Source organism: Oryzias latipes, chromosome 7 (genome assembly GCF_002234675.1).
Source record: "Oryzias latipes chromosome 7, ASM223467v1".
NCBI lineage: Eukaryota > Metazoa > Chordata > Actinopteri > Beloniformes > Adrianichthyidae > Oryzias > Oryzias latipes.
Window position 1 is genome coordinate 14,023,369 of NC_019865.2, and position 12,982 is coordinate 14,036,350.

At 37.2% G+C, this 12,982-nt stretch overlaps 1 protein-coding gene across 3 annotated transcripts in view; it reads left to right on the plus strand.

Moving 5' to 3' along the window:
• The window catches only part of LOC101159822 (voltage-dependent calcium channel subunit alpha-2/delta-3), a 126,107-nt gene extending 113,855 nt beyond the window's left edge, over positions 1–12,252 (plus strand). For all 3 annotated transcript variants that reach the window (XM_023956644.1, XM_023956645.1, XM_023956646.1), the window contains 8 exons: positions 17–87; positions 1,996–2,071; positions 2,195–2,247; positions 3,989–4,044; positions 5,683–5,797; positions 10,192–10,304; positions 11,262–11,344; positions 11,415–12,252. In XM_023956644.1, coding sequence (XP_023812412.1) covers positions 17–87; positions 1,996–2,071; positions 2,195–2,247; positions 3,989–4,044; positions 5,683–5,797; positions 10,192–10,304; positions 11,262–11,344; positions 11,415–11,507 — 660 coding nt within the window. In that variant the 3' untranslated portion in view covers positions 11,508–12,252. The remainder of the gene's footprint in view (positions 1–16; positions 88–1,995; positions 2,072–2,194; positions 2,248–3,988; positions 4,045–5,682; positions 5,798–10,191; positions 10,305–11,261; positions 11,345–11,414) is intronic.
• The last annotated feature ends 730 nt before the right edge of the window (positions 12,253–12,982 follow it).

A 12,982-nucleotide genomic window follows, 5' to 3' on the forward strand; every position in this document is an offset into this window, starting at 1 on the left:
GTGCTTTTTACTTCAGACGGGAACGTTTTTTGGTGAACCTGAAGGAGCAGTCATGAACAAACTTCTGCAGATGGGCTCCTTCAAAAGGTAAGATTTTTATACAGAACTAGTCTATTTTAACTTAGATTTGCAAGTTCTGGTTTTTAAATATGTGTGTAAATGTACTGGTATAGCAATAGACAGGGCATAGAATTCAGCCTCTGCTTGTGTTGACAGATTTTAAGTAGACTGGTAAAAGCAGGAAACTTTGACCCTCAGTCAGATGAGTTCTCATTAGAGGATTACGGTAATTTTTTTCCTGAAGTGCAAGAATTAGTTCAAAATGAAGTCATTCACATGGATGACAGCAGGTAAAATGCATGTTGTGCACGTGTTAAAGCTCCTCTCCTGGAAAATGCCAGTGATACTGCAGTTCATTTGGAAATGTAATTCCTGCATTACAAAGCACACAAGTAAAAACAGACAAGTATGAATAAAGTTTCAAAGGGCTTCAAAGTTGTGAAAAAATTACAATGTGGCTTTGCACATAATGCACAAATAAGTTCCCATCGAGAGAACTGCAGCCAGAATTCACTTGTGCCCTCATGATATTGGATAAGAGATTTCTGTCTTATTGCATACAAGTCAGAGCTAACAAATCAACACAGAAGGACACAACTATGTTTGGATGAGGATGAACTTCAAAAGCTAAGAGCAAAACAATTTCTAGATCCATCCAAGAAAGGAAGCTTGACATCTCATGAGACTTCATCATAACATGGACTGCCACTTAACAACTGAAATAACATTGAAAGTGTTGTTGAAATTGCAACATGATATTTAAAAAGAAGTCTTTAATTTTATCACCATTCAGCAGTAAACTAACATTTATTTTGTATAAGTAAGTCCACCTAAGTAAAATTACTGTTGCATTATCCAAAAAAAGCAGCAGCAGTTTCCTTTTTACATTGAATCAAATTGACTTTTTTTTTTTCAAAGATGCAACCAGAAAGATTCAGACCAGATAGATTTGTACTTCTTTAAACCAGTTTGACAGTGTTACTCTAATGGTGTTGCTTAAACTAACTAGTGGAATTGGAACTTCGTAGTAAAGTGATCAGCAGGAGCTGTAAAGTACAATGCATGTCTGTATTTACAGATTCAAACTCTGTCCAATCAGAAATCTGCAAGTGACTTCACACTTCCTTATGTTCTTCAAGAAATAGCAGAAGTCTTCAACAATCTTACAGGCTGGAAACAAAGAATAAACCCAATTACCAACAAGGTCCACTTTCCTCCAAACAATCTTCGTTCTTGTGAAGCAACAAGCTTTGATGTAGTAAATTACAGTATCTTGACCTCTAAAGAGATAATCTGAATGTAGAAAAGTACACCTTTAGATTTACTTTGTACTCAAGCTGAAGTTAAAGTATAGTCTTATGAAAACACTACTCAATTCCAGTAACCCAAGTGGCTACTTTTCACCTCTGCCTTTTGGTTCCTATATGGGTTAAAGCTGTGTGTCACCGGTTCTGCCTGAGGCTATGGATATATTGGGCCCACTCAGACATTACACACTTTCTTAGTGATTCACAAGTAAGAAGTGTCAGGTGTGTTAGCTTTTCTACAGGGCTATGGGAAAGGAAGTATTTATACTTTAAAGTCCTAGATTTACCCTCCCTCGGGAAGGCCTAAATCCCACACCCTTAGGGTCTATTAAGCCCCAAATCCCTTGAAAATCTTGCAGTATCCGCCAAATTATAAACACACAGCAACCAACCCACTTCACCTGAAGGGACCACTCAGGATGCTCTCAGGTTTCATTTCATTTAACTTATTCTATCATTGTTCTTCTTACAACCTCATTACCTGACAAAAGACCTTTAGGATGAATAATTAAATAAATGTGTTTAGATGTAAAATCATGTTTCCTGGGCTATATTGTCCAAACAGAGCATAAAACTGAAAGCGAAACTTTTCCTGACATTCTTTGTTAACCTTGTCTTTTTTCATTAGGGTTACTTTATATGACTACCAGGCTCTGTGTTGGGTTTATTCAGAGAGTAGTGACAGTGGTCACACTCTGCTTGATGTGAGTAATCCCTTATTTTAAAAACCCTTTACAATGATTGTAAATTGTTTGAATTCAAAGTTTGGCCATTTCTTTTGCAACATTTGTGCCAGATTGAACATTTCAGACCTTTTCTCTGTTTAGCCTTACTTTGCTTTCCTCTCTGCTGTGAAGTGGATCCTGACTGAGCTTGTCATGTAAGAGTTCTTTGTATTAAACAATATTGCAACTTTAAAAATCAAGTGTTACAAAATGTACTACGGTCCCTCTTTTGATTCTATGTTTAACATACAGGATAAATAAAAAAACTATTCAAAGCTTTTCAAATTACAGAACTTAGTGAATACAACCTAAATAAATAAAGATCAGTCAAAAAAAGTATAGGCCCCATAGTTCAGTAACTTTTGTAACTGTTGACAGCAACAATATGAAACAATAATGGTTTGTCAGACATTTGGTTCTGCTAAGTTCTGTTAAGTTCCAGAAAATGTCATTGAGTCATATTCTGAATTTTGACTTTGTCTCCACAAAATCTTATTTTTTTTCTTTATAAACAAATCTTCTCCAGACTAATGGATGCTCTTCACGTTGTCTCCCTTCACTTATATATTCAGTTGAGCTAGCACATGGTCACATTTGACCATAGAACATTGATATAATACAGAGGAGTTCCTTAAAAATAACTGCAAAGTATACAATCCTGATGGCTGCAGAACAAGCTCAATCCACCAGCCCACCTCCACCTTTTCTTCTAGCCTGTATGACTTCTGTCTGACTTAGGCCAAAGATGGTGCTGTGAGGTACAGTCAAACATCATGTTTTTCCAGAAGTCACGTACCTTTTGGTGTCAGAAGTCAGAGCTCTGTCTCCGCCTCTGGTCATCAGCAGGAATCGTCTCCATAGTATAATTAAGCATTGTACTGAGCCTCACTCAATTGGAAATGCAATTGGAACCAGCCATCTGCCTGTTTATGGACACTTTGAAAGACCATTTAGCTAAACTAAAGGTTATTTCCAAGTTTTTAATCTTATTTGTGTCTTGCAGAAAAGTATTTTTTTATTTTTTATTTCCTTAGCATCAATCTTCTTAAATGTTTTATTTGTAGATATGCTTATACCTGTACAGTAAGAAGCATTTCAGTAGAAAATTTTACTGAGCTTCAATAGCCCAGTAGTAGCAATGATGATTTACTCATTTTTTCCCCCCAAAATGCTTCCTATTTTTAGCTTACTTTTTCTTCATTCAGTAATGGCACAATGTCATGTAAATTTCTGTTATTAGTGCAAAGTTTCCGTCTTTATTTTAAGACCGTTTTGAGATGCAGATGACGTTTAGATGATAGTTAACTGTGGTTTTCGAGTGAGATTAACTGTGTTTGAGCCAACTGCATGTTGACCCTGTGTTTGTTTACAAGGATCTTCACACGTATGTCGAAGTTATCCCCTTTGATCACAAACACTAATGGCTACCTGATGTTTCTGGGTTTTCCTGTAAAACCACACTGTAGTTATGGTTTGGTTCTGTTGGGTGGTCAGCTGTTGATGTAGAACATCATGAAGGGGCTCCCATATGAGTTTAGATTAAACACTCGTCTCACAGGGTAATTTTTAAGTATTTTTATGAGATTGCTATGAGTCAAAAATACAAAATCGAGCTCAGGCTAAATTGTTGTTCTATTTTAAAACGGTCTTTTATAGCAGTATTACATTCAATCTCCCAAGTGCACAGTGTAAGATTCCCTTAAACAGGGGATAAAAACTGACCAGGTTTTTAGGTTTAGGGTAGGAAAAAGAACAAAAAAGAAAAAAATGAATTATTTAAAATATGAATGAAAGAGACAAGTTATTGAAGTAATTTCTCATTCACTTAACTATTTAATAAGATTGGCTTTCCTTAGTTTTATTGTTTTCTTTTCTTATTCTTGCCTCTGTATTTAGATTCCTGTTTGAATTCAACTTGTACAGTTGGTGGAACTCAGATCTCTTCGCAAAAGGTAATAGAGAGCACTTTGTGGAAATGAGCAATCAAGTTTTTTTTTTTTTTATTTGCCTAATAATGCCATAATTATAGTTAAAAGACCACTGTAAATGCTTTTACAACAGGTCAAAACGTGATTCAGGTGGGGACTTTGACTCTTAAAGCAACTTTTGCTTTTCTTAATAAAATGCATGTCCTCAAGTTTGATGTTGGTAAATTCACAATTAAACTTGAGTTTCTTACAGTAGATACAAATGTTCTGTTCCGGTGTAAATAAAGTGTATTTACTATAAATAACACAATTACTGAAGATTTTTTTCTCCGATATCTTAAACCTAAAAAAGGAGCTTCACTTGCTAAATAAAATAACCGCCAATATAAACATTTTCTTTTTAAATTAATTTCAACAAATTTCTTATGACATCTATTAAACACTTTTAAAGTATAAAAAAGCATAGCTCTTATAATTCTTATAACAAATGTTTAATAAAAACACATTTGTTCCTCTTTTAAAAAAGTACACCAGATAGGATAGTGTTTCACAATCTTTTCTTTCTTGTTCTGCCAGTGGTAAATAAAGAACAAAAATGTCATTATTATATACATTTTGGATTGAAAGAAAATCCTCTTACTCTTCTTGCTTTTTTTTCATCTCCATTGATTTTTCTTCTGCATATTCTTATGCATATTTAGCAGGAATCTCTTTCAGGCTAAAAATACTATACTTCATTTTGTAGAAAACAAAAGTCAATGGTCTGGAAAAATAAACAAGCTCACCATACTGCCGTTTTAATTGTACCTGAGATTAATAAAATATTTAGTGGATTTCATAGGAAGATATTGCAACAAAATGAAGGCACAAAATGCTTTACTTGCATACTTTAATCTCGGATAAAGTGAAGTTGGACATCGGGTTGTGCCAAGCAGTGGAGACAATTTCACAGCTGGGTAGTCTCAGGTCTTAGCAGCTCTTCCTATATCTTTTTACAATGGCCACACAAGCAAGTGACACAAAGCTCAGACACCCCTACTTAGCAGCTCGTAACCCAATCTACACAGCTTTTCAGGCTGAACTAATCCTAGACGCTTGCACATGCGTATAGTTTGTATGCAAAACGTGCGCACACACACACAGAGCAGCAGGGCACTTCAGATTAGTTGTAATTAAACCATTCCATTCCAATCGCACATGATCTTCAATCTCCTCTATGTAATAAAATAACGAGAAGCGAGCTTTGATGAAGCTAAGAATGAAATCTGGATTTGATAAGAATATATGACTAATATGTTAAGTCCAATATCTACTGAAAAACATGGAAGAGCAGTTTGAGGGATCCTGTTGTGTTGTTCTGAACCTCTGGGTGGCAGGAGAGTTCAAGAAATGTGCTGATAAGGATTTGGCCCAGAGTTACATTACAAATTAGGACAAGATACAGTTCTAGTCCAAAAATGCAGTTTTCCTACATGCTTCTATGTTTGCAATAGTGTGGTGTCTCCACCTGTGATGTCTCTGTTGTTATTTTGAGCATGTTGACTCTTTAATTACATGTTTGGTAACTTTTCCACCAATTTGGACAGCTCTTTTCTTTCACAATTTTTTTCAAGCATTTTTATTAGTTTCATCTCCATTTTTTTGCCTCTCTCGTGTCTTCAGCTCAGCGGACAGGACGAAGCATGCAGTTACCATGTGACACGGAGTATCCAGCTTTCATCTCAGAGAGGACCATCAAAGAGAACATGGGCAACATTGACTGTGATGGCTGTTTCAAGTATGACACACTCCAAGAGACATACAAAGATCAATACAGAAACTAATTGAAAAAAAAACAACCTTATTATACTCGTGTATTTGTGTAGTATTCTATATATTCTTTACAAACTACAAGGGACATGTTTAAGTTATTTGTTGAAAAACAGGAAAGTCCTGAAAACATAAACTCTGCTCTCCTGCAGTTTAAAGAATGAGGCATTTCAAGATGAGAGAAAGGGGAGTAAAAAAAATGCTTCCTCTAAAAAAAATGAGAAAATGAGTGTGGTCCCCATTAACAATTTGGGATTTTCTGTCAGGCAATTGTGGAGGGTTCTCTGGATCCCTCCAATGGGCCCTTCATTGCTCCCAGCTGTGGACCTGCCAAGCTCATGGATTTGTATTTGTGAATGTGCGTGTTTTCCTTGTGTGTCTGCTGCCGCCGAAGCCCCACAAGGTCAGCAGTGTAACCACTGCCCTCAATGCCATGTCTGAGACGAGGCTGGGGATGCAGTGCAGCCCAACACACAAAGCACCCAGTCAGACTGTCACCCATGCATCCGCATCCACATGTGACAGATGTGATGATGGCAGATAGATTAGCAGGCAGAGACCCTATCTATGAGCAACGCCTGACTGCAAGATCCTTTTTTTATATTCTATTTTTGTAAACAACAGAAAAGCAATAAATCTGACAGAGCACAGCAGATTTTTTAGTTCATGTGCGAAGTTTTACAGCTTATATTTGTTATAAAGGGTATGGTGATAAACATCTGTTTCAGCTTACAGTCTCACTGAGGCCTTTCTCATATTTTCATTGAGACTCCTGTCTATGCCTCATACCATTCGAAATCTACCTCTTAGCTCTTGACCATAAACCCTTTCTTAATTGTGTTTTGGCTCACAGTATGCAAGTGTCAGAGCTCTGTCTCCCCCTCTGGTCACCGGCGGGAACAGTCTCTAGAGTTCTAAATGCACTTCATCTCCCAGCAACCCCAGCGCACAGTTTCTGGATGCCACACACCTGACTTTCATTTGCAGATCACTCACAGTATACTAAAACACTGCACTGAGCTTCACTCAGTGTGAAGTATTATTTGTGCCACTCTGCCCGCAGACCTGATCTTCTGATTTCCTGACCCTGTTTAGTTTCTGACTCTGTTTGCCTGCCTCCTGCCCTGACTCTCGTCTGGATAGTGACTATTCTTGTTGTTTCTCTGATGCTCCCATGCTCATTACTGACCCCTACCTGCCTGACCCTGATTTAGCTTTAAGAACTTTTTGCTGAGCTAATAAACTTGCTGCAATTGGAACCAGCTTTCTAGCAGTTTCGTGACGGCATGCGTGTGTCATTTTGTTTACACATATCCATTACTCCATGATTGACAAACCACTAGAAACATGAAAATGTAGTGAATGCTATAATCTTCTCTTGTGCTTTACCGCTTTCTCCAGTATAACAATATTCTCCACAGAGTATTTTTCCTAATGTGTTTGACCACGTCTTAGTGACAATTTTCTTGACTGTGTTGACTGTCTGTATTCCACACGCAGGTTTTCATTCTTTTGACCACTGAAGATAAGTCATCTGACAGAAAGTGGTCCATTTGCGGGATTTAGCTCCAATGCAACACACACACACACACACACCCACACACACACACACACACACACACAAAACATTCTTTTAGCTTTTGACAAATTAAGTTTTCTTTTTTTAAGAATTCTAAAATTGACAATTAATAGTGGATTCCTAGGGTTTTGTGTTGTAAGTAAAGAACATTTTTATATTGCGATTTTTCACAAAGTTGCTTTACAATAACATTTTCTTCTTTAAAAGAAAAAAAACTTGTTTTTTAAAAGCTTAGTATTTTAAACAGTGAAATGTTTTGATAAGCAGCTTTAAAGCTGACTTTTACGCTGCACTTGGCAATGGGCCTTACAATGGCCACATCTTATGAAAATGCATTATAAAATTAGGGGTGCGTTAACAATGGCCCGGGGGCCATATGCGGCCTATTAAACTATTAAATCTGGCCTGCCATATCTCATTGTCTGCCCATAGATGGCGGTTTACAAATAAATTTTGATAATATTTATCCTGAATTCATGTGGTGTTGAAAGTTTTTTTGTTTTTTTTGTGTGTGTCGCAAGAGGTATGTGTTCACATGCCCGATGTGTCTTTTGATGTTCATGTGTGTTTTCTGAGTCGAACAGTAATTTTTCCGATAATTCCAACACCACTTGAACGCAGCATTTCAATAAGTTTGCGTTTTTCTCTGAAGGACATCAAACCTGTGGTGAAATTGGCTCTAAAATGAGAACAAAAGCCACAGTTCTGAAATAAAAATTCTAAAATGTTATGTTTTAAACTACAGTACATGTATTGAATTTCAATCAAAATAAAAGCATGTTTTCATCAAGATTCCATGTTATTTCTTTCTGTAATGAGGTGGATTACCAAAACATTTTAAGCATGCTTCTGGTTTGGTCCTTCTGTCAAATTTTAGAACCCTTTGTGGCCCAGGAGTCAAAATGTTTCCAGACCCCTGATCTAATCACTCGTCAATGCACATCATGGGCTTCCGCATTCAAAACTCTCGAGTTAACGCACAGCTACACACGTTTTTATGACCGGTTTTTAGACTCTACGTACAAAATACGCAGCCATTGAACACATGTTGAAAGTTAAATCAGGTCAAACTTTGACCAATCACAGACTCAGATTTGGTAGTGAAACAAAGATGGTGTCCATTTTAATTAATGGAAGTGCCAACCGTTTGATAATTGATCATCAAACGGTTCATTGATCAGGAGAAGTTAATAATTGTAATTTGTGCCCGGCCTGAATTCTATGACACCAAGTCTTTTGTATATCAGAACATAACTGTGAAAGAAAAGGCCTAGAGCAAGATTCATGACCACTTTGACATTTTGCAGCAAGCCTCTTCCAACTGTAATGGGCTGACATGCGCTAGTTAACAGTAGAAAAAAGAGAAGAAGCTCCACCGTGCTTGTCCAATGTGAATACCATGGGCTACTTGTGTTCAAAAATGCACATTTAGCGTGTTCTTGGAACGCACGTCACATGCCCGATGTGCCTGTAGTTTGATTATTATCCGAATCAACTGCAGATTCTTGTGAGAACATCAATGTAAAACTACATCTATGTGAGCCATCTTTCTTCTTTTCTAAGAACAAATTTATAGAGGTACGCAAAGAACATAAACCATTTCAAATCAGCAAATATGTTAACAACTAATCCCCTAAACCAACTTTACTTGCAGTAAAGCATGCATTAATTTCTGCTGCTGTGCATTTATGTATATTGTACATTTTTTGGCATGCATCTAGGTGGTATGTGTGCTTTCATACGAGGTGTGGTGCTCCCTTTCCCAACACTGGGTATGTTCAAGGCCAGCAGCTGTGCTGTCAGGATGTGTTTAAGTCTTTTCTCCAAGAATGCTTGATCTGCTTTCTATCAGCGGGCAGAACTGGACGGGCCTGGCACTCTGCAAGGGAGAGCACGGATTAGGAAAACCTTAGTGGATCCAAATTTATTCTGATTGGAACAAGCTTTGCCTATATAGAGCATTTGTTTGCAGGTTGCCAGTCGCCCTGAAACGTGTTTATTAAAGTGCAGTGGACTGTAACTACTTGAGGCCAATATTAGTCAGTTTAATCAGTCACATTGTTATATGAGGACTCAAGACGACAATAGTGGAGCAATTAGGTCACTTAAATCTGACAAATCTGACCCTCTTTGTCATCAAACCCTCTAAACAAAAGGTCAGAGATTGTATTATTGTAAAAGTTCAATTTACATTGTAGAACTACATGTATGTGTCTTTATACAAGCCTAATAAATGTTGAATAAATAAACCAGCTGTAAAGGAGGAGAGGGAGTCAAGGAAGAGATCAGAAGAGAAAAAGGTGATAGAAAGAAGATATCCACTTTATTAGTCTCTTTTTCATCTATGAATGGGCATAAATCACTCGAGAGGAGGCTGATTCCCTAGGCCTGTAAAACACTTTCATGGGAAGCTTTGAACGCTAGCATAAGGTTTGCACTCGTCTCGCAGTAGACTGTTTTATATTCTTCCACGCTCCACTGGTGCTTGTCTTGGAAAGGACCTGATTAAAAGGCAGATACACAAATGTGCGTGTCTTGTGTAATTTTCTGTCTGCGTTTACTGATTACTCCATAGGAAAAATCTCATCTTCCAAACATGCTTTATGAAGCTTAAATGTTGTACATCTCTTTTAAGGCAAACACTAAGATGAATCCTGTAGCCCATGTTGAAATGTAAACCATTTAATATTTGGGTATCACATTTAAAAAAATGTTTAACTTTCTTTCCTTACTCGATTCCTGATCATTTTCAATTTTCTGCCTGTTTGTGCTGTGATCGACAGGTCATTTGTGATTCAGCAGATCCCGAGTAGTAATCTCTTCATGGTGGTGGTGGACAACAAGTGCGACTGCAGTCTCTTTGAGCCAATCACAATGGACCCCATAGAAATCATGTATATCCTTTACTGGAAAGTGATTGGACAGAGGTGCCTTAAGATGGAAGAGAGGAAGCTCATCTGGGACTACTGAGTTTCATTTTGTGAATGTGGGCTGATGTGATCCCTGGAGTGGAATGTCTTTTTTAATACAATTTATAGGCATTACTATGAAAACAAATAGCATAAAAATAAAACTGAACATGTTTTTTAAGGCATAAAAAAATACATATATATTTTTTTCATTCTTGGAAAACTCAATTTCATCCAACTGATTTGGGGGGGGGTAATCTATAATTCAAATGAAATTTAAGACAAAAGAAATGACTGGTGCATGTCAAACTGAGCCATTGTTTTACCCTGTGTTTATCCATTATTTTATTTTAACTGGGATAAGAATGAAATGGGAATGTTGCTCTTTGTCAGAGCATGCGAGTGCAGAGGATGGATTTTTGGAGTTTGTCATACCCCCTACTAGTTACATGTAAAATAAATGACACATTGTGGTGAGGCACAAGATCTGAGGATGGGGCTCAAGGACATCATTTTACCAAACAATCTTTCCTAAAGTGCTTTCTGAGTAATTTTCAAAGCATTTTGCAGCTCATTCTGTGATGCAGTGATGATCCACTGTGGAGCAATCCAGTCTAGTCTTGAGGGTTCCTACCACAGGATCGGCTAGATTCTCCTTTAATGTGCACTTCTTTAAAATCTGTTGCCGTGTAGATGTCAACAGTTGTTAATTGTGTTTTGGAGTTCTCGCTAAAGTATAGAGCCTGCTTTTTGGTAAAGTACAAAAGCATAGCAGTTACTAGAATTAGTTTGTCCTGTGCATAGCACAAAAATAAAAGTCTATGAAGCCCCTTTATTTTATTTATTATAGAACTTTTTTATTGCCAAAAAGGAGGATGGTGCTTTTTATTTGGAAAACAATGAAATTCACACATGGATCATTATTCTCTTAACTTATGCTCCACATAACGAATCTCTTAAGTGCGAAAGACTGAAAATGCAGAAGGACAGGAGGCGTCCAGACACCTGCCACCCTTTTCATCCAGAGGTATTTTCACACTCACTTATGCTTTTAATTTTGTGTTTTTTATTTATTTCTTCTACCTGTGCACTTTTAGGAGAACTCGATGGAGTGTGGAGGAGCTGTGACACTCATCTCAAGTCTTGTCTCCATACTGCTTTCCTTACTTATTGCTGTTTTTATCAGGTGACCACAACTGCTTTGTGTTTCTCAGTCCACATCTTGTCCTGGATCTTAGCTTGCAAAACTAATGCAACAATACAGCAAAATAACACTTTTGACCCTATTTTAAAAATGATGCCCAATTTCAACCCACCTCCTACAGGATCCCTAACCTTGAGTAGCCACTCAAAAATGATGAATAGATATGAGCTGCTAAGTGGTAATCTTTAAGGTGCTTTAGCAATAAAACAATCAAGAAAAATGCTTCAAGGAGCTTCAAAATTCAAACAACACTGTGAACAGAAAACTCAGTAGCATAAAATGAGCTGTTGGATTAAAGGTCAACAATTCAGTTCTTTCAGGTTGCAGATAAGAGCTAGGGGTCTGTGGCTGGAATTGGAACTGGGCATCAATCAAACAAACCCCCCTTTTGGAGAGAATGACACATGTTCTCCTACTTCAACTTGTTATGGACAATATTTCTTCTGATGATATAAGAAATGATCATGAAGGTGATTTTGTGGCCCTGGGTTATCTTTCAGTGTCTGTCTAATTACGTTTACCCATTGTAATGAAAAAAAAAAAGATATATTATATTTAGCGGTTAAAAAAACACAAATATTTTATTTATGATTTGAAAGTGGTTCTCAAACTGTGACTACAAGATTTTAAGTCCTCTGATGTGAGTGGTTGTTGATATTTGAGCTCTGCCTTATGGAACAATGTTGGTCCTGTTTGTGTACTTTTGTAATAAAACTGTGTTTAAAAATTCAGCGCTTGTTTAAAGTTATGTTGTTGAATTAAAAGAAAAAAAAAAGGCAGACAGACACACCTCATCCAAGCTGCTTAAAACAATTGACCTCAAAGAGACATGTACATGTGCTGGTTCTCCATTTTGTCAGTCATTTGCAGCTCTGCCCCAGAGACTCCCCATTCCATGGACAGAAGACAAAAAATAAAAAACTTAGGATCTGAAGAGCAACCACAAATGCATCTGTATTTGTTTAACAATAGATACAAACAATCCTTAAGTATTTTCTAAAAACTAAGGGAAAATCATTGTGTGCATAAACATGAAGCATAAATCATGGTGTTTAGGTAAAAGACAAGAAAAAAGATTTTGTGTTTGCCAGTCGAGGGAAGCTCTGCTGTAGTCTTCATGTCAACACTAAAGTCTGTGTGGTCAACAGCGCATGCATCGTCTTCCCTCTTTTTCCAAAGCTCTTAAACAGCCATTGCTGCCACACACCTCCTCCTCCTCAACCAAGATGGTAACTTTCTGCATTTTGCACATCTAGATTTTACTTTTGCGTTCTTTGTTCAGAACTTTCGGATTGTAATGGTTCTCAGTTGTCTTTTTTGCTCTATGGTCCAAAGACTATCATTTGTCACTGCATAATGAGATTGGAGCTGTTTTGGGTTAACACATACCCGATCTGCTCTGTGATTCCTTCCTGTTTACAAGATGAGTTATGGGAAAGGGTCTGCAGCATGTGTACAAAA